General features: G+C 35.3%; 1 protein-coding gene across 2 annotated transcripts; it reads right to left on the bottom strand.

The window, feature by feature from the left end:
- Positions 1–728: 728 nt before the first annotated feature.
- On the bottom strand, positions 729–21044 carry RIOK2 (RIO kinase 2). 2 transcript variants are annotated; one of them, XM_054578633.1, is made up of 11 exons: positions 20812–20889; positions 19201–19384; positions 17510–17648; positions 16644–16760; positions 14591–14766; positions 12121–12209; positions 9671–9862; positions 7589–7681; positions 6310–6834; positions 4788–4884; positions 729–1072 (listed from the first exon to the last, which is right to left on the bottom strand). In XM_054578633.1, exons 2-11 carry the CDS (start codon positions 19219–19221, stop codon positions 908–910), a joined length of 1614 nt encoding a protein of 537 aa, XP_054434608.1. In that variant the 5' UTR covers positions 19222–19384; positions 20812–20889; the 3' UTR covers positions 729–907. The 2 variants fall into 2 exon arrangements, with proteins under 2 accessions (XP_054434608.1, XP_054434607.1); XM_054578632.1 differs by lacking the exon at positions 19201–19384 and having other exon boundaries at positions 20812–21044.
- Between the last annotated feature and the right edge of the window lie 601 nt (positions 21045–21645).

The following is a 21645-nucleotide window of genomic DNA, read 5'->3' on the forward strand; positions in this document are numbered from 1 at the left end:
AATCAAGTTATTAAGCAGCATTTCAGAAAAATATTCAAATGATCATTCACCCATCTACACTTTACTGAAAGCATATAAAGTGCTTTCTGTGTATTGCCTCATGCAGCTCTCAAAACCACCCTACAAAGTGGTTGTAAATCCAATTTTAACAGTAAGAAAATCTGATGTGGTGAAGGAGAAAAATACGACTTGCCCAAGGTTATTTACACTGGCAGTAGAAAACTAGGATTTGAAACCAAGCAATCTACCTATTTTTGGTAGAGAACAAAAGCCAAAAAGTACTACATTGAGATTTTTAAAAATACTGAAATATTCCTAATAAAATTGCTCTGAAAAATAGATTTAAGCTGATGTACCAGTGATAACAGTTATTTGGAAAATTGGATTGCCTTAGTAAAATTACTATAATTGTTCTTTAGAAAATATGTATTGTCAAATTTGTAGATGAAAGTTTGTCTATTTGTCTATCTGCCTGCATTAGTCCAAAAAAAGACTAAAGGTGGCTTAAAAAGAAATTATAGTAACTTTCTGAAAAATATTCAGGATCTTTATTTTTTTTATTGTAATTTTTTCCATTACCATTTATCCCCCTTATATCTCCCTCCCACCACTGTTGTCTGTGTCCACGAGTCCTTTTCCTTTTCCCTTGATCCCTCCAACCCCTGACCCCCACCCCCGGGGCGGTCATCCTGCTCGCTATCTGAGTCTGTCTCTACTTTGCCTGTTAATTCAGTTTGTTCATTAGATTCCACATATGAGTGAAATCATATGGTATTTTTCTTTCTCTGACTAGCTTACTTCAGTTGACATAATGTTCTCCAGGTCCATCCATGCTGTTGCAAAGGGTAAAGTTTCCTTCTTTTTTATGGCTGAATAGTATTCCATTGTGTAAATGTCCCTAAATACATTACTCTCCCCAAAAGCTAGCTGCTTCCAAGCTTGACTTAATATTTTGCATGTTTTCTCTCCGTTGCTTGGTAAATATATTTGCTTCTCCTTTTTGCAATCGACGTCTCACAGCTGATTTTTGTTGTTTTGTCAACTGACGTTTCACCTTCTGTTTCACCAATTCCTGGAAAGATTTCAATAATTAGTATCATCGATGACTGATCATTTTGATCAAGTGAATAGTTCATAATAGAAATATTGACACTAACATTTTTCAAATTTCTGTTAAGAACAAGTATTTTTAAAATTCCAAATACTAACAGCAGTACTATATGAATCAGCAATAAAACCTAAAACTGTTATAAATTATATTTCTAAAAGAAATATAGATGATGGCGAAAAGTATAATTAAAATTCTTTGCATAACCAATCAACATAGTGCCACCTAGTGTCCACTGGGAAAACTTAAAGAAAGCAAGAACCTCCCCCCAATCACCAAACCAACAAAATCAAAACCAACAGGAAAAAAACTGCTCATTCCTGTTTTCTATGTCATAATAGGCAGGTCTTTGTACAAAATCGTTTGAAAGCTTTCACTACTGGTAAATAGGTCCTTCCTAACTTCAGTGCAGAAATGACCTGACGGCAGCAGTTACCCACAGAAAAGTTCATACAGTTTTTGGGAGATGCAGAATGCTTTCTCACAGTGAAAGATCATAAACTCAACTGATCTCTCATTACTTAGGACACAGACTGTCCATAACTACCAAGACATAAAATGTTTGAATATTCAGTTCACAATAACATTTTTTTCCTGTGAAGCACTACAGTCTGTTGTTTAATTGTGTATAACCTTGCACCATCCTAGTGGCCTCCTAAAAAAAGAAGATGAACACGTTAAGTGCTGAAGCATGGGTTTCTTCTTAACATGCCTCACCCTATGCAAGGCACAAAGATGCATTGATGGCCGTCTCCCAAAACTAGGAAAGTTGGCAACTTAGGAGGACCTGGCAACCCAGAAGTTTTATAACTTAAAGAGAGGTTGGCTAAAAGTTTAAAATAAGTGTGACTGGCCTCCAGGACCTTCCCTACCCCAGGAAGCCAGGCAGCTGTCAGCCTCCCCACCCTGGCAGGAGACCAGACTCCTGGAGACACCATCTTCTTAACCACACAAAGACAACAGGTGAACACCTTCAGAATTCTAAAGGAAAACTGTTTCCAAACTGCAACTCCATTACTTAAACTCCCTCTTAACTGTGAGAATAGAATAAAAATACATTTTTATTAATAAAAAGTCTCCTCAAAATTCACTCAAATTCCTACTGAAATCTATACTGCCAATAAAGGAGTAAAGTAGGAAGAAAGAAAAGGAATCAGGAAAGGAGGCACCCAATGAAGAAGAGATGAAAGGTCTCAGGAAAATAACAGTAGAGCGTATACCATGTTTGTTTTTTTATCTTCACCTGAGGACATTTTTTTCATTGCTTTTAGAGAGAGGGAAGGAGAGAGAGAAACATCAGTGTGGGAGAGAAGTATCCCTTGGCTGCCTCCTGTATGTGCTCGGACTAGGGATCGAACCTGCAACCTAAGTATGTGCCCTCATTGGGAATCAAACCCACAACCTTTCTGTTTTGGGACGACGTTCCAACTGAGCCACACTAGCCAGGACCACACACCACATTTAAAAGAGGAATTCAAAGAGGCTCCAGAATATTTCTAAGAAAAAAAAAAATCAATTTTCCCCCAAATATTCTGCTTGAATTTTCCCTTGGTTCTTCATTTCAGTGAGACCTCAGGATAATCATATGAAATAGCTGAAGAAAAGGATGATGGATTATCATGCATGTACATCTTCCTAATCAGAACAATTTATGATTCCTATTTTGATTCCTACAAGATTAATATTCTTCATGTTAAAAGTGTGAGAAAAACCTCACTTTGTATTTTTTTAATAGTAAAGCGTGAAATAAAATACCTATGTATTATTTCAGGAAGCCTATTAAAAATATCAATGAAAATCATGTGTACTGTTTGATGTTTGTTGTTGATAGTGACTGTATATTTATTAAAAATATACCTTAATATTTAATTATGATTTAACTGTTACATATTAGAAAGCACAGGGCACATAAACGGCAACTCTGCTAATAAACAGGGAACTATTTTAATAAGGAAAACGGGTCTTACAATAATAGTATCAAAGAATACAGAGAAAATCTTTTACCTTGCACAATCATCAACATAAATGAGGTAACAAAATAAAGTTTTTCTCCTGACCTTTTTAATAAAATAAAATGTGACCTCAAGGAAAATAGTATGAGCAAATCTCCATAAGAATACAGAGTTAAGATAATCGATTTGTTTCAGAGATTAGAGAAAAACCAAGCTAGGCTACAGACACATTTTTTGTCCTTAGGAGGCAAACTTATATTTTACGATACAATTCATTAGAGAGAGGCTGTTAGCAATAAGAAAAATGGGATACAGTCAAGACCTCATAACAATGTTAGTGCCATGATCTTTATATACAAGGGATAAGTTAGAATCTAAGAAAGTAATATGAATGAGCAATCTAACTTTTCTTTATATGACATTACCAATTTTACACCATAGTAATTAGGTATAAAAGCTCTATGCTTTGAATCTGAGAAACCAAAGAAAGGAGGGTAGATCTAAGTATAAAAAATATCAAAGCCAAGAATGGACAGGAAACCATAGAGTGTGAGAAATTCTTAATAAAGACAGGTGGTACTACTTAAAAGGAGATTTTTGTTTCAGTATAATCAATAGATATTTTAAAGATTATATAGATTTAAATTTTATGTCCAAAATTCAGATAAATTATGAGATCAAGAGAAAAGAGTATATCAAAACCAATCCATTTCTAGAATTTCACTCTTCTATTTTTGGTCTGATAAGCTCTAAAGGTTTCTATTATCAAGCAAAGGTCCCTGAACTACTAAAAGTGTGTTATGTTATAAAATAAAGCACTAGTATTTTTAGCTTGTTTTGATTATTGAGTTTTAATTTTGTAAATATCCCATATTAATCCACCACAGGACATACCTCTTAACTTACTGACAATCTGTCTCAACTTATGGGAAGTTCAGGAAAACACAAAATTCTTTTGAATTCACTTTCCACATAATGTTATTTTCCTCCTTTCTGATTTTCTCCTTTTGCTCATTTTAACTTATCACTAAAAACTAGTTTCAATGGTATTCAACCTAATACCTTTAAGCAGAAGGAAAAAACCCAACACACCATATATTAATTTTATCTCTGTCCTTAAACTCTATGAAGGAAACTGATTCTTGTTGGAATAGCCCAGAGAGGGCTGGTAGGCAGAAAAGTTCCGCAGTATGAGCTGGACTATTGGTGCTCATTATCTTGTCCAAAAAACGTCCCTTATGAAATTCTTCTGGATATTGCTAAATATCCAACAAACACCTGAGATACCAAAAATTTAAAAATTACCTGTTTTTCTCTTTTTAAATTTCAGAACAAACTAATGAGGCTGGGTCATTTTCACACTTAAGGTGCAGTAAACTACATAGTCACTTATAAAGTCACGTAACCTACCTGGGCCTCAATTTCCTCACTGTTAAAATGCAGGGACTAGACCATCTGCGAATCTATAAAGGTCCCCTTGGATCTAAATTTCTATGACCTTATCCTTCAAACTCAAGCTAATTTACATGCTACCCTTTCCCTGAAAGCTTTGATTATGCCAGCTGAAAGTAACTCTCTCTCTTATACTAAATTTGTATTCATTATAATTTTATATATTAACATGTAAGATCCAAATGGCTGAGGCTGTCTTGTACATCAAGTAATCCTCACATGTAAGATGCCTACAGTAATGACCTAATACACATTTGTAAATGCTGAATGGTTACCGGAGGAATTGTTGAACAGCTTAAAATACTGCCTGCAGACGTAACACTGAAAGTTCTTGTTCTATATCGATTAATATCTTCCATATTTTCTTCATCTCTAAAATTAAAACAAAACAATTTATCTAGTTAATTTTTATAGTTAATTATTGAGTCAATTTATATTAATCTCTATTTGATAATAAAACTTAAAGACATAAAATGCCTCAGAAATATCATATTTAAGATTTCTGTACAACCATCCACAATTCAACCTAATATATTAACAATTTTCATTTTCCAGCATTCTGATAGTCACTATCAAAATTTCAAAATAGTAAAATGTTTTGGCCATCAAAACTTGCTATCACTTAGCCACAATACATGTATTTTCCCCTCTTCTTTCACTGAACTGACTCTTACAATCTAAATCCTTGGGACAGTTTCTTGGCATTTTCCCAAACGAAAGCAGACGTTAAGAGAGAGTGCCCCAGAGTATGCTCTGCTAACACAGAGAAACTGCAGTGACAGAAACTATCTAATTCATATTAGGCATTGCTCAAAGTTTTAATGTATAAGAAACGCAGACAATATTAATTCTTAACAGTTAGTATTTTTCAGAAATGTTGTATTTCTACTTCGATAAAAATTTTGCCCAACATGTGTTTAGAGAGTAAAAACAAATTACTCTGTGCTTAGATGACTATTGAACCTATGTAGACTTCCTTCTTTTACTCAAAAATCTCGAGCTGCCACTCTTGATTTTAACTTTACATGTTTATTATTAAAGTGGTAATGACCTTGAGTCTTGAATAGTTATATGCAAAAGGAACAAAATTCTCATGTTTTGCTTCACAATTAACTAATGACAAAGAGAGCCTTAGGATGTAAGCCTGAACATGTACTGAGAAATGCCTAATCAATGTTACTAATTTAATTTTGTGCTATCACTCTTTTGAAATACATAAACCTGTATTTCATTAAACTACAGTTGTTTGATTCTGGATAAACTATCCTAAATATAAAAGTTAAATTTTAGATCATTTACTAATTTGATCTGAAGCTGATTAATATTTTCAAGAAAAAAATTTTTAAAAGGAAAACAACACTATAGAATTTTACATAAGTAAGTAAGAACAGAGGGTTCAAAGCACCAGAGAAAATTCACTGAATTTCATGGAGAGTACATTTACTACAGATTTACTGGACTATACATAAATCAAATATTAGATGTATACTTATGAAAATATACAAACAATCCATCCATCTAAATCATGATCAACTGAATAAGAGATCTGTATTAATTTTTTGAAAGTAGTTTGTATCTTAAGGCAGACTGCTTAAAACTGAATCAATATGCTGTCTAGAATAAGGTCGATTGTAAAGGTTAGCTGTGATTTTAACAAAGGGGTTATTTGCTTTCATTTTACATATAATGGCAGAGAATACAACTCTGTCATATCATTTAAAAAAAATACTCATTTACCAGAATCGAAGACAGTATAGGTCTCCCCATTAAAGTAAAAAAAATCAACAGAATCTATACCTGAAAGGCCTGAATTCTTTGTTTAATGACGACAAGGCAAGGAGCTCAGGGCATTCATCTTCAGGCTCTTCAGAGCCCCTGCGGTTTCCTCCTTGGCCTGTCTCACCGTCTTGCCTGGTGTCCTTTTTGGTTTTGTTTTCCTCCCCAGACACCTCAGTTACAGAACTGTTTTCAACAACCTGCCCTTTTATTTCATCTAATGCTTGACTGAATTCAGTCATGTCAAAATCGTGTGCAGCAGCACTCCAGCCTGACAAAGCGTCTTCCTTTACTCGTTCAAGGTCTCCAAGTGCTCTGGGACAGCAGTCGATTGACTCATTTGCAGAGTTTTGTTGGCATGGATTTTCTGATCTACAAACTTTTGCTTTTTCTGATCTCTCTTCATCAGAAAAGGAGAAGTCAGATCCTTCCTCTGTTTCAACATACGTATCATCTGGACCTAATGGATGAAGCAGTTCATCATCTGCCTGCATTTCCTTTGTGTAGCCACTGGCAGAAACCTCAACATCAAGAGAGTCCTCCCTCCTAGGAAAAGAAATGCCAAGCATTCAGAGTGGAAAAAAATCCTTCTGACATGGATAAGTATTTACTACTCCGGAAAATTATTAATTCTTAAGTGAGTTTAACAGCATATTTTTTAAAGATTTTTCTTTGCCTGAAATGTTATACTTAAGTTACTTAAGTACACAAATGTAAAAGATATACGCTCTTTGTCATTTACAATAAAATGAATGTGAAGACCAATAGTATTAATACAAAGGTTACAGAAACTTCAGTTGGTATTTACTTTCAAAGGGGACTAAAGATTTCTTCTAACTCAAGTCAATCATCCCAAGCCAGAAAACAGTATTTGAACTAAGTTTATAAAATAAATGAGAAAATTTGGTTTTGAGAATGTATAAATAATTAGGTTCCATTAATGAGGTAAAGACAGCTCCTAGTCTGAAAAAGTAAAAACACAAATTCTGATAAACACTTTGCTTGATTCCTTACAAATGGATTATTCACAGAGCATCTGACATTGAATAAAAGTTCTTCCAATCTGTAAGAAAGTGGTGTGTTCTTCCACCAAATTCAGTAACATTGTTTTAACAGCTGAAAAGAAGGTATTTTTTAGGTTTTTAAGTTTCATTTATATACCAAACAGCTATAATACTCAATGATTACAATGTGTCAAAGGTCACTCACCATCTGAAAATTTTTTTAGATAAATATGTTAGCTTCTAGAACTAAGTAAAGCAGATAGTAACAGTTCTATCACTTTAAGCAGAGTACAAACCTGATATCACTAAATGTTGGATAGAGCTCACTTTCATAGTTGAAACGTTTCATAAAGAAATCTCTAATACATTTAACATCTCTGTCAAAATACCTGCAAAAGAAAAAATCATTTCTGATATAGCCTTTGTTGTTCATTTTTTCCTTATTAGCCAACGACAATATCCTAAGTATAAGACACTTTTACTCCTTACATAAAAAAGATATTACACAAAAGAAAAAAAAGAGAAACCAACCTTCTGATAGTGTGTTTGAAATACTGACCATAAAAGCAGAGGAAAAAATAAGGAATATAAGCTGTCAAAGGCACATAGTTCTATGGTCAGAAAACTCAAGGTTTTCCCTTAATGCAACATATATACTAAGAGAAAATAAGATAAATATGAATCTATGGGCCCATAATTTGGGGGCAGCATCTTTCCATTTTCCTCCAGTCTCTAGTACGTCTGGTTATACTTCCCATCAGCTACACCCAGCTGAACCCCTTGCCAACTGAGAAAGTCGAAGATAAAAATAGTAACTCCTAAGAAAAAGTTTGAGAATTAGAATTATGTTTATGTATCCTTATTATCTGTTAGCTGACTTGTCATAACTTCCAAGAGAGACAAATAATGTTGTGGGCTGATAAATAATAACCTGAAGACATGTTAATATGAACTGATAGCAGAACCACCACTGATTATTTGGCTGCTTTTTAGGCCACCATAAATCAGTAAGAGCAGTTTAAGTTCTCTAGAGGGTTTCCAAATCAGGTAGAATTAAGGGTGACGTGGAATTGACTATCTCTTTAAATTTTAACTAAATTATGACTTTAGAGAAAGATGAAGTTTAGGATAGGACGACAATGCCACTATTCTATGCTCTTAGGGCACTCTGGGAAAAACCTCAAATTATTTTAAAATTATATTTTTATACATGCTTATGTCTCACCAACTAGACAGTAACTTCTTCAAAGGAGAAAGAGGTCTTATTTATATCTTAGTTTCTCGTGCTTAATAGAACTCCTTCACCCAATTACTTATTTACCCATAAAAGTTCAAGTTAAATCACAATGTCTTCAAGAATAATGCATATTATATTTAACTTGAATGTCGTAATCTGCTATCACTTCTGCCTCTAATTCTGGTGGTTCTTAGCTGTTCCTTTATTGTGTGACTATGTTAATCATTTTAATAAAAATGGTAATCAGTCATCATCATAAGACATATTAACTGCCCAAGTGTCAGGGATTCATCTGTTAGCATTGTTTTGTTGGAAATATTCTTTAAAAACACTCACCCTTAATTTGATTACACTCAGTTCCTCATGGAATACAAATAAAGGAAAATATTCTGTTGCATTTCACAACTTGGCTGGTTTAAGTGGTTAAGTAATGTGAGGAAGAGATTATCATGGTATATAAAGTGTTTCTGCCCTGTGTCAGGGATGAGGCTTTATGGGAATTCTTTTCTAAAAAGAGAAGTTAAAAATGATGTGAGAGATATTGTTGCCCTGGTAACTTAGTCTAGTCCAAACCCTTAACTTCCATCAAGGCCACCAGGTTTACCAAATTATGCTTGGTGAAGCCCCCTGACGGCAACCACGGAGAGAAAAGACGGACAGGCAGAGAGGATGGGCTTTTAGGGTACCCCTCTCTGTCCCTACTTCTGAGCAAGCTCTTGTGTGTTGAAAAACTGGGCTTCCACCTCAATGTTTGCATAAAGGATTCCATGGCTAAGAGAATTTGATTTTGGGAAGTCTGTCAGAGTATAAAATTAATTCAAATTGTTTTGATGGTTTACAAAAAGCGGGCGGTATCTTTAGATGTCCAACACAAAGGATATGTTTAATGAACAGGTTTTAAAAACTGGGTGAAAGTATATTTTTCTCCCCTTTTAAAATACGGAGGAATTCTTTCAGAGGGAAAATTAGTAGTTTCATGTAATTAAAAAAAAAAGACACTGCAAGATTTTAGACCACTGACATCAGCCACTTCCAACCAGTTACTGACCCAAATAGCAGTATTACAAATTGAAAATTACAAATAAAAATGTTATCATCACATGTAGACACACCCACATTCACAATCAATTTCAGTATATACCATTCAGCATTGGGATGAGAAGTTGAAACCATCTGTGGAAAATCAATCATGGTGATGTGGTCATCTTTATCCAAAATGAGATTGAATTCATTGAAATCTCCATGAATCAGCCCATGATTCGCAAGTCTGACAATTAGTTCCATGGCTTCATCGTACACCGATTCAGGATCTTCAACCTGGTGTATCTGACATCTGTAAGTATTTTAAGTAGGAAGATAAATTATTTGTACTCATTTAGGATTTTAATGAAAGTATGTGTATTTTTCCATCTTTGTCTCCCTAGCAGTTTTTTCATTTCCTTCAGCATACAAACATAACAGCGTCCATTATTATTGTAAAAATGAGCCACGTCCTGCCTTGATTCTGTATCTTCTTCCCATTGTCACGTCCTTTCTTTGATCTTCTTTACAGTCCAAGGTCTCTACAAATGCTTTTTCCAATTTTTTCCTTCCACTCTAATGAACCATCTCAAACAGGCTTTCTTCATTCACTTTATTTCAATAAAATAACTCTGGTCAAGACCATCAGTGACTTCTGTTTTGCTAAATCCAATGGTCAATGTCTCAGTCTTCATCATATTTGGTCTGCCAGTTAACCTCTTCCCCCTCCTTGAAATACTTCTTTCACTTGACTCTTGGCATGCCAACTCTTTAGGCTGTCCTTTCTGCAATGATCATTTCTTCTTAGTCTTTTTTGCTAATTCTTTACCTTCTCCCTGACCTTTAAATTTTGGAGTTCCTCAAAAGCTAATCCTAGGGCCCCTTAAAATCATTTCTGGAGATTTCAGGCTCATGGCTTTTAATACTACATATATACTAACTTCAACGTAGAGTTCTCTGAACTCATACTCATCTCAAACTTATCATGTCTCAAACTGTAACTTTGATTCTGCCCCACCCTCTACCTTAACACTGCTGTTGAGTCTTTCCAGCTCATCCATAAACATGAACTTTATCCCCCTACCCCAATTAATTTATCATTCGGGTCCAAAACCTGGTTGTCACTTTTGACTCACATCTTCCTTCGTATCAATATCTAATCCCAAATGAAATTATGCTGGCTCTTCAGAAAGACATATCCAGAATCTAACCACTTTTTGTCACCTTGCCATCTCTCTGATCTAAACTAACACCGTCTCTTGACTGGATCATGACAATCTCCTAAGCTGTCTTCCAAAGTCTGTTCTTGTCTCCTTTTAGTCTATTCTCAATACAGCAGCCAGAGGGATCCTACCAAAGCATTAGTCAGGTCATGTCTCTTCTCAGTTCAAAACCTTCCAATGGCTTATCTCAATCAAAATTAAAAAGTCCTTGTGCAAAAATATCACTACAATGACAATCACATTACAATATATAAAAGTATCAAATCAACATACTGTATACCTTAATTTATACAGTATCATGTGTAAAATATATTTCAAAAAGAAAATTTAAAAGACCTTGCAATGATCTACAAACCCTAAGTGATTTGGTCCCCTGCTGCCCCTTTGATCTTACCACTTACAATTTCTCCCTCACTCATTCAGCTCCAGCACACTGACCACCTCGCTGTTCCCTGAACACGCAGGTATACTCCCAGCCCACAGCTTATGCACCTGCCATTCCCTGCGCCCAGAAGCTTCTTAGATATCTGCATGGTTTCCTCTCATTTTTTTCAGGATTCCTATCAGTGAGACTTTTCCTGACCACCCCATGGAAAATAGTAGCCTCCTAGACCCACCTCAGTCCTTCTGGTCCCCATTACCATGCTTTACTTTTATCCACAGCATTTATTACCATCTGATATATACAGGATGGGGTAAGAGTAGGTTTCCAGTTGCAAGTATGTGAAACACAGTTTATCTTTTTATTTATTATTACTTTTTATCCTCTCCCAGGACATGCTTACTGATTTTGGAGAGGGGTTTCCGGAAAGGGAGGGAGAGAGAAACATTGATCAGTGGCCTCTCATGCCCCCGACCAGGGATCAAAGCTGCAACCTAGGCATGAGCCCTGACCAGAGTTGAACCTGTGAACTTTTGGTTTATGGATGACGTTCCAACCAACTGAACCACACCAGCCAGGGTATAGTTTATTCTTGTGTTATTATTATTTTCCATACAAACAACTGTAAACCTCCTTTTGTCCCATCCTGTGTTTTCTTGTTTAGCTATTTACTGTATGTCTCCTTCCTTCCATGATAATGTAAACTCTGTGCGGGCAGAGACTGGGTTTACTGCTGAGCCTGGAACAGTGCTCAGCACATATTAGATTGTTAATAAATATTTGCTGAATGAATCACAGAGATTACAAAATATGTACTGTTAGAATAAAACTACAGTCTCAATTTGCCTACTGTTATATGTTAATTTCTCAGAAACAATATTCCATTTAATTTAAAAAAAATTTACTTCTAAAAACTAAACCTTATATTTACTGGAAGGCATGGTTTCAGTAGTAACAAGTACTTACAGAGGATAGCCACTTATGAGTTCCATGACCACTGCATGGCGATTATAATCAATTGGCTTTGGAACTGGAAATTTCCTCTCATACAATGCCTAAAACATAACAAACAGGTATAAACTAATGAAGAGGTCATTGATTTTTAAAGAACAATAAAAGTAAGTCTATCTGCTCACGACCAGAAGAAAAACATAAAAACCTTTACAAAATTACAGTCAACACATGATAATTTATATATGGTTTATTCACAGCATAAAATGAGCTGTACATAAAAATATTTTAAACCAGTTTAGTTAATTCACTTCTTCACCAAATACTCATTTATTGAACATTTACTAAATACTATCCACTGTGCTAGGGCTACAAATGTGAGTGTGAAAAAGTATCTGCCTTTGTGATATATCCTTTATACTTCTGTAAGTTTCTGCCATTTATTGGAGTGTGCTTAAAAAAAAAAGTTATGATTTAAAAAAGTACTTTGTCTTCTAACATATTAGGTAATGAAATATTCCAACAGATTAGGCATTTTAGTTTATAGAGCACTGACCTTTTCTTCAAACAAATATACATTATAAAACTATTATAACAAATATATATAGAGTCAAACGTTACTTAAAATCATCCAAAGATTCATCTTTTCCCTTAAGTTTTTCTATCTTTGCTTATGAAGTCCTATTATTACTTCCTCCAGAATGTTAGATTTATGACCTCTGCCATTTGAAATGCCATCATTTCTAGGAAGGCCGCTGTCACTTATACAGAATTACTCCAATACTGGTTTAGCTCTTGCCACCATACCTAACCTCTACTCTGTGTACCAAAAGCAAACTAAGATAAGATGCTCCTGTCGATGCTCCATTTAAAAAATCTACAATGGCTACTTGACTTGGATTGGTGAACACACAATGCAGTGTAGAGATGATGCGTTGCTGAGTTGTACACCTGAAACCTGTATGATTTTGTTCAATGTCACTCCAATAAAGTAAAAAAATAAATAAATAATAAAAATCTACAATGACTATACTGATTTTACTCTGAAGTTTTTCAAGTTACCAAAACTCTCTTTAACCTACCTAACCTGCCCTACTATTCCCAACACGCTCCCATAAACATTCTGGAGTGTAATCAGGATAGTCATCTCGGTGACTAAAACCCAGATACAGAGCTTACACCCACACTCATGTCTTTACCCCAAGTGGTTCCTCTGCAAAGGACAGTTTCACTGCCTTTTCCTTATAGCCAAATCATATGCATGCTTCATAAATGTGCCCAAATCCCACTCACTTCATGAACTTCCTTCATCAACTATTCTACTCTACAGAAGCATCTCTGAATACATATAATTTGATTTTTGAACTGTTCTTCATTTTATGTGTGTTGTTCGTGTTATCTTCCCAACTTTAAGACACAGGCTGTATTGGTTATTCCTTTGGTATCTATCCTTATACCCCACGCTACCCTAGTACTTAATACAGGGGTTGACTCGACATATTTATTAACAGGGTTAATTTTAAAAGACTGTGTACTCTATTTCCTGCTCTCTTTGGACAAGAAGTGAATGACTTCCACTCCCCAAAGATTGGTTGCTTGGCTTAAAAATATATTTTTTTCTAATGCAAGTGATTTTGACTATGCCCTGGCAGCTCAACAGCATACACTAACCTTAACTATTGTCACAGTGGTCTAGCCAGTGTGCCATAGCTTAACCCTTAAGCTATAGCTCAATTTTATCTTATTCTGTTAGGAAAATATCAGTGCATTTAAGAAGTATATTTAAGCACAACCAAGTCTACTGTTGTACCTTCGTATAAACATCTTGAGAATACACCTAATAGTTTTGCGAAAATATGTAATGATTCCTACCAAACTGCCAACTTACTGATTTGACTATTGTAGGTTATAAACCTTTAGTGTAAGACAAGAAATGCATAACATATATGGTATCAGTACATTTATACTGTATTGAGAATTTCCCCCCATAATCACTAAAAATTTACACACATGAATTAAAATAGCCTACTTAAAAGAACATGACCTGCAACTTCCAAGAAACACTGGTCAGACCCTGGATGAATTTTAATAATTAAATTTTTTTTAAAGTTATAAAAAATAAATCCTACTGAGAGTGTAGTAAAAATGCAATGTTGTTTTATGTTTAATTTAAATATTATTGAAGGTATTCAATTATTAAAATATTTAATAAATTAATGCTGAATTTTGAAGTCATGAAAATTTAAAAAATAAACATTTTTACTTTCTAACATACATAAAAATTTTTAACTGGCATTTCTTCTATTATGCAAAATAAAAATACTAGTCAACTCATTGAAGACACTAAGATTTCTACAAACAGTAATTATCTGGTGTTTTCAATTAGAAATAGACATATGTACAGTTTAACTATAAATTCATACATACACATTGGTGAGACAATCACATTATTTCGTTACAAACTGAAAAATTATTTAAAAAATACCTTCATATAGGCAAATTCTTTCATGGCAGAAAGACGAGATAAATAAAGCCAAGACATGTTATGCCTGTGTTTATGGTAATCACGCTTGTTTTTCAGATTTCGAAAGGAGGTTCTTCCCAGTCTGTGAAGCTTTAATGCAAACTGCTGCCCTTCTCCATTTGCAACAATATAAATATCTAGAGCCAAGATTTTAAAAGATCAGTATTACATTTTTATGCCAATAGATTGAAACAATTCTTTGTCTTTATTTGTATCAATTTTTATCTTTCCTAATAACCTGGAATATTTATTATTCAGCAAAATTCTTTTATTTAATCACAATCCAAAATGACATATGTTAAAAGTTGCCTCCAAAGGTGCTCAATGCTCAACTCGATTTAATGGGAAAATATCTAACTGTTCCTTAGTGTCCTTTACATACAAGAAATGATTTAATAATAACTTCCTTCTCAAAAACAAGAAGTTCATCTCTTCAATTGCTTCAATGTATACCCAGTTGTTAGAATATAACCCTATTATAAGAATGGAGATCTTCCCCAAGTATTCCAACTATCAAAATATGTTGCTATCTGCAATACTTACAAGTAGAACATGTCCTAATTATTCATGGGAAACTTTATTACTTTAATTATCAAGAAACGGCTCTTTTTACACTGGTGGGGATTATAAATTGGTACCTTTAGGACGACATTTGATAATATCAAACTTTTAAGAGTACTTAATTTTTAAGAATATATTTACACATTTATTTGTGCAGAGACATCTGTACCAGAGTGTTGACCACCTTACAAAAAAGAAAGATTGGAAGTAACCTAAATGTCTGTAACAACTGGGACTGGTAAAATCAATAAAGGAGCATCCACACAATTTAACACTCAGCAACCAAGAGAAAGACAAATACAAATTTGCTGATGTGGAAGAGCAGGGATGCAGTGTGTGGAAAAAAATCAATGTGCCGAACAGTTTTAAGTACTGTTTGCTTTCACCTGAGATTAAAAAGATATATGACTGTATATACATGTATCCTTAGTACATTATATATTTGTATTTACATAAAAAATTTCTAGAAAGATTATGAAAGACATCAATAAACAATGATAACTTTGAAAAGAAATAACAGGAGACTGAGACCTGTGTTAGGAGATTTCCTTTTCATTGTACTCTTTTGTACTATTTATCATTTTGTATGCAATGAACCTCTTAAAAAAAAGGCCATTAGAGGAAGTGTATCTAAAAGGTGTTTCATTATCTCATTTATATATTTCTCTCTCTCTCACACACACACACACACACACACTCTCTCTCTCTCTCTCTCTGCTGTAACACTGTCATAATTAGCACTTTTGTATTATTAGATATATGCCATAATCTGCATATTAATACAGAAAACATACCATCTGAAGTACATAACAACCTCCTTTGGAGTAGGTTTCCTAATAATTCTTTTTCTCCCAACTTTAATTTTCCTTCCTCAGTCCAGATAAACAACTTAACTATGTAAGATAAACTATACTGGATAAAAAAAGAGTGTACCAGAGGGTATGGCATGAAGAATATCATTCCCTATTCTTTATTTCTACCTGTCTTCCACAGAGAAAGCACGTAACCATTTGTTCACTGTTATATTAGAATGCTTTGCTCTGTGTTCTACACATACCTAATTTTGCCTCGTTGATCACATTGCTGTGAAAAAAGTCTGTGGTTTTCAGATATTCAGTCTTCTAGTACTTCCTTGTGTTACATATTTCAACTATTACAAATATCCAATTTATCAGATAGAAGAGCAAATAAAATATTTGCCCAAGATTTCAGTTATGAGAGGAAAACTAGTTCTTGGTATACTTAATTTTTGATGACAGACTTATGACAAAATAATAAACTACCACAACTAACGGTAATTTCATAATCGGTATTATTTGCAAACAACTCTTTAATTTACTGTTTAGTTGGAAAATAAACTAAAAGGCAAATGTTTTCTCAAAGGGAATATAAACTAAAGTGCAAAAAAAAAAAAAAAAAAAAAAAGGCGTTCAACAGAACTGTTAGCACTTACCAGATTCTTTGCCAACACCCATCTGGTTCCCAACAGACTCAACTACCTGTCTAGATGAAAGTGTTTTCAAAGCCAGGTAATCATAACCTGCATTTGTCAACCGATAGCCCTGGACAGCTAGACAAAAGCAAACGAGAAAGATCAGATTTTAGCTATCACCAAGTCATATCAGTTCAAGACATGAGAAGAATTTAGACATGGGGAAGTCTTCGTTGGAAAAGATTAGTTACCCAGTTTTACAAGTTAGCATTTCTTCCTATAATTTGTTTCTTCCCTAGAGCAGTGTTACTCAAAAGTGTGACCCACAGACTTACACGAGTCTATGTTACTAGTCTGTGACAAGATACAGAAACTGATCTGATGTGGTTAAGTTAAAAAAATTTTTATATTAATTTGACCAAGTCATTTTATATCTTCAACTCTAATATGGAATTTGTGCCTACATTTGATGTTTATTTCCTTTTTCTAGTTTTTTATTGTTATTTTATAAAAGTATGGATCCATGATAGGCTGAAAAAAAAAAAACTCAACAAACTCCTCCCTCACCATAAATGGTTTGAGTAGTAATATTCTAGAGCCTTGTGGCAGACTGCATATTCCAAAGATGGCAACATCACTATCTCTATCCTACTTGCTTTTCTGTAATTGGACCTCTATCAGGAGGTGCAGACTATTTTTCCACCCTCTTTTATCTGGGTGGGTCCTGTGATTTGCTCTAACTTCTAGAACACCATAGAAGCACGCTGTGTCAGTTCTAGGGTTAGCGCTTTCCTGGCCTGGCCACTTCCATTTCCTGCCTTTTGGGAAGCCTGCTCTGGGGGAAGCCAGTTAAATGAAAAATCACAAATGGTGCTTCAAATACTTACTTTTGGTACGCTCCCAAGCTATGAGTTTATGTTTTACTAATTCCCTTAAAACTTTATTACAGCCACCATGTTTAAGGCTGGCTATAGAAGCAACCAAACTGCAGGGAACTATTTCATGGTTCTTCATGCCCATTTCAACCTGAAATTAAAGAAAAAATTATGTAATTATAATCAACAGAGATGCTGTCTGTCAAAACTTTGCTTAAAAAGTAACATTTCCTTCAAACCTCTCACCATGCAGTTCCCCAACCAATTCTGAGACATAGGTACTACCTTCTTGGTATATTTTCAATCAGTTTTATACATAATCACTCATATTCATATTTTATCTCTCTACTAAATGATACATACATCAAGGGTAAAGAATACGAGTGCTTAACATACTTACTGATGTGTGGTAAACACTAAAATATTTATTGACATCCCAATATTTGTCTTTAAAGACTACAGGTATTGTAGATATTAAGAGACTATTAATGAGAAAGTATCATATGTAGGTATTTTAAGAGGTTAAAAAAATATACAAAAATAATGTCTACCCTTGGAGATATTACCTACCTGTGGAAATCAGAATGTACACATCTAATTCTATTAGGAAGTAAGAATGATAAGTACTAAAAAAGAGGTGGCTGAGGGCAGAATAAGAATATTTCTAGTTGAGGGACCAGTTTCAAGGAAGTAGCAGGTCCTGAGACTGAATTTGAGAGATACGGGATTACAGAAAAAGCAGATAAGGGAATATCAAAGACAGACAGTAAAAAAGATTTGGCTATGGCACATACACAAGAAAGTACAGAACAAAGCAACAGCTATTACAATGGTAGCTCAGACAGGAATGACAAGAAGAGTTCATGAGAAAAGAAAAGGCTGGAAAATGCTTTTAAGTAAGATATGTGTAAGGACTTGAATGCAGATAAAGGAGTTTTAAATTTTATACGGAGAAAAGTAGGAAACTCTTGAAGATATTCAGCCAAGGAAGATGCATGAACAGTTGTTTTAAGAACATTAATCTAGCAGGAATATGCAAAGTGGTTTAGAGAAAGCAAAAACTGGAGGCGGTATACTGAAGAGCTAAGCAGACAGGCTAGGCCAGAGGAAACAGCCGTAACAGGGAAGAGGTAGTTTTAACGGAAGACAGTATGGGATTGGCATTGAAATGGGAGGGGAAAGGAAATGAATCAAAGCTTAAGTGAAGGAGAGCAAGTTTTAAAATAATAATAATAATAATAATATTTATTTTAATGAAGTTTAGGAAAGGAGGGGGTAAACAAAGCTAATGAATTTGATTTGTGCACAGTGAGTTGAGGTGTGGAAGGTCCTTCAAATGAAGATGTTTAAAGAAAATTGGAAAGACATGTCTACACTCAAGAGTGAAGCCATAATTTGGGGGGGGGGGAGGTCAATCATTTGATAAAGGTAAATGAGGAAACTGTAAAGTGGATATGCTCATCAGGCAAGAGTGTCCAGTAAAAGTATAATTATTAATAGGGGACATGCTAGAGAAGTAAAGGGAAAAAAGCGTCAAGGAAAGGCAGCCACCAGTACCAATGTCGGTGAGACTCAACTGAGATTGAAATTTTGTACTCTGAGGTCATTCCTTAATGAGCTTCAGAAAAGAACTTAAATATTGCAGAGACAAAGTTTTAAAGGATAAATCTGACACCGTTTTGATGCCTCAACAGAAATCTCACATTTTTAAACGTGTCTTCCATGCTCTGTCCCACCTCTCCCAGCCTCTGATATTTCTTCCTCTTGACTCTCTTATTTCTGTCAGAGGCATTAATGCAGTGCTTTTCCAACTGGTAGGCCACAAGAATTTTTAAAACATGCAATACCTGACTATTCAGTCAGGGTCATTGACATTTTTCCTTTAAACTGTCAAATTAAAAAAAAAAAAATCAGCCAAAATAACAATAGCTGTCTGGTGTGAATGAATCAAAATTATGCCTATTTTTGGTCAGATTAACAAAAAATATTTTTGGTGTGTCACAGAATTTTACTAATTAGTTTATGTGTACCATGAGATGAAAAGGTTGAAAATCACTTCATTGAGGAATGAGTGAATGTACTGAGGAAGTGGAAAAGGAATGTATCTTTCAAAAGTGCCAGTAGGTAAAGTCCAGCTGAAATAAAGATCTATCAGAGGACAAAGAAAAGTGTCTTCCAAATTTCATATTAAATTTGCATTTGACAGTTTAATCCCTATAATAAAAAGAAAATAGCTCTTAAAATAAATTTACTGTTTCATTCCACAAATGCCCATCTATGTGTTCCTTTTTGTGCCATAAGACTAAGACTATAAATTAAGTTTTTATCATTTCTTTCTTGGAAAAATTTAGTGGCTTCCCTACACCTAGAGTATACTCCAAATCCCTTAGTAAGCCTGATCAGGCTCTCACCTTTTACAGTTACATCCCCAGCCATTCAGCCTCTTGCTCATAATGCCCCAGCTGCAATGGCCTTTTCATCTTCAAAAACTGTTCCTGCTTCAGAATCACTTCACTTCTTACTGCTGTTCCCGTCTCCAACTTTTTCCAAGGACTTCATTTAGCTAGCTACTTCTCATTCAGCTTCTATTATCCTCACATTCTTTCTTTTACTTGGCAAATATTTATGCAATCTCTAACAAGTGCCAGGAACTTTTTAAAAAAAAATCCTTAAAACTTTGGTTACAACAGTTAACAGACAAGATTCTTGCACTCAGCAGTGTGTCTTCTCTGCTTACACAACTTAAAGATAGCACTCATGCTCCTACCCCCACTAGTCATGATTTCTATTATCCTCTTTCTCATCTTCATAGCAGTTACTGATTTTATCCTTATTTATTTATTCACTTACAGGTTACCTGTCTCCCTTGACTTGTCTAAACCCTGTTGAATTCCCTAAAATTGTTAGCAAAAACCCGGAAAATGTGTTGACTGAGTGAATAGGAAGGAATGCTACGTGACTGAGTCTGTGCGTGGGGAACTCAATGTCATCGATTTTCCTTAGGAGCTTTAACTCTTCAGATGGTCGGAAGCCCAGGGTTAGATTTACTTCCCGGGCCACAAGGGTGCGCGTGGCTCTGAAGCACAAGAAATAGAAGGAAATAATTACAAGAGGATCTTCTGCTGTCTACGTTTGGGGGTCGATAAAAGCCTCCGAACCAAAGCTTTTGAAAAATCCGACTCTCCGGTCTTTTCCACATTCCCAACCTTAACCGCGTACCAGTGCCCAGTTTGCCCTCTGCTCCCAGAAAACTTCCAGGAACAGGACACACATGGGAAAGGGAAGGGTTAAAGGGTAAACGGCTAACTACTTACCGCGGTCAGAACCCTGAAGTCATCCCGGCTCATGTAACGGAGCTTGGCCACATTCACCTTCCCCATGCCGGCGCCGGCACCAGCCCAGAAGCCAGGTCCACAACCACCGCGGAGCACAACCGGAAGACGTCAGTACGCTAACCTCTCACGTGCTACGCTGTCTTCGGGTGGATCACGCATGCGCTGCTCCTTACTTCAGGTCCTTGTTGATAAACACAAGCACGATTGTCACTGGCATGGGAACGTAAAACGTCTTCTAGGTCTTATGAAGCACATAATATGGAAAAGGTAGGGTACCCTTTCAAGTGATTTTTTTTCCATGTAAATGAGTTGGCAGACTGTAAATGTTCGCTGTAATATGCCATTTTACTTTTCATATCTGTCAGGACCGATTGCTTAAAGGAGGCAACATGCCTCTAAGAGTAGCGTGTTTACTTTAATCAAGTTTTATCCCCAAACAGCAACGCTTAGTGCTTACTTTAGGCAAAGCGAGTTCCAACAAGAGAGGAGGAAAATGAATCAGAGCACAGCTCCAGACGATCGAGGTCTTTAAAGATGAAAACGATAGTAATCACACAAGCAGTCCCTCTCGTAAGAGCGTCTTCCGCAGGCGTGGTTAATTCTCTAGCACCTGCTCAGTACTTAAGTTTTGTGTACGTTCTTTAGACTCCGGAGTGCGCCTGCGCGTAGTGGGAGTGGTGGTTTAGTGCGCTGTCTGAGAGCGAGGCTGTCGCCTTTCCTAGTCCGGCGCACTTCCAGAATTTTCTACCGCATTTTGCTACAAGGTTTGTATATCCAAGACCCAGGCGCAGTTTTAAGAGCTTTTGGAGAACC

This window comes from Pteronotus mesoamericanus, unplaced genomic scaffold (assembly GCF_021234165.1).
Source record: "Pteronotus mesoamericanus isolate MK-2021 breed Mesoamerican mustached bat unplaced genomic scaffold, CSHL_Meso_final contig_50, whole genome shotgun sequence".
In the NCBI taxonomy this organism is placed as follows: domain Eukaryota; kingdom Metazoa; phylum Chordata; class Mammalia; order Chiroptera; family Mormoopidae; genus Pteronotus; species Pteronotus mesoamericanus.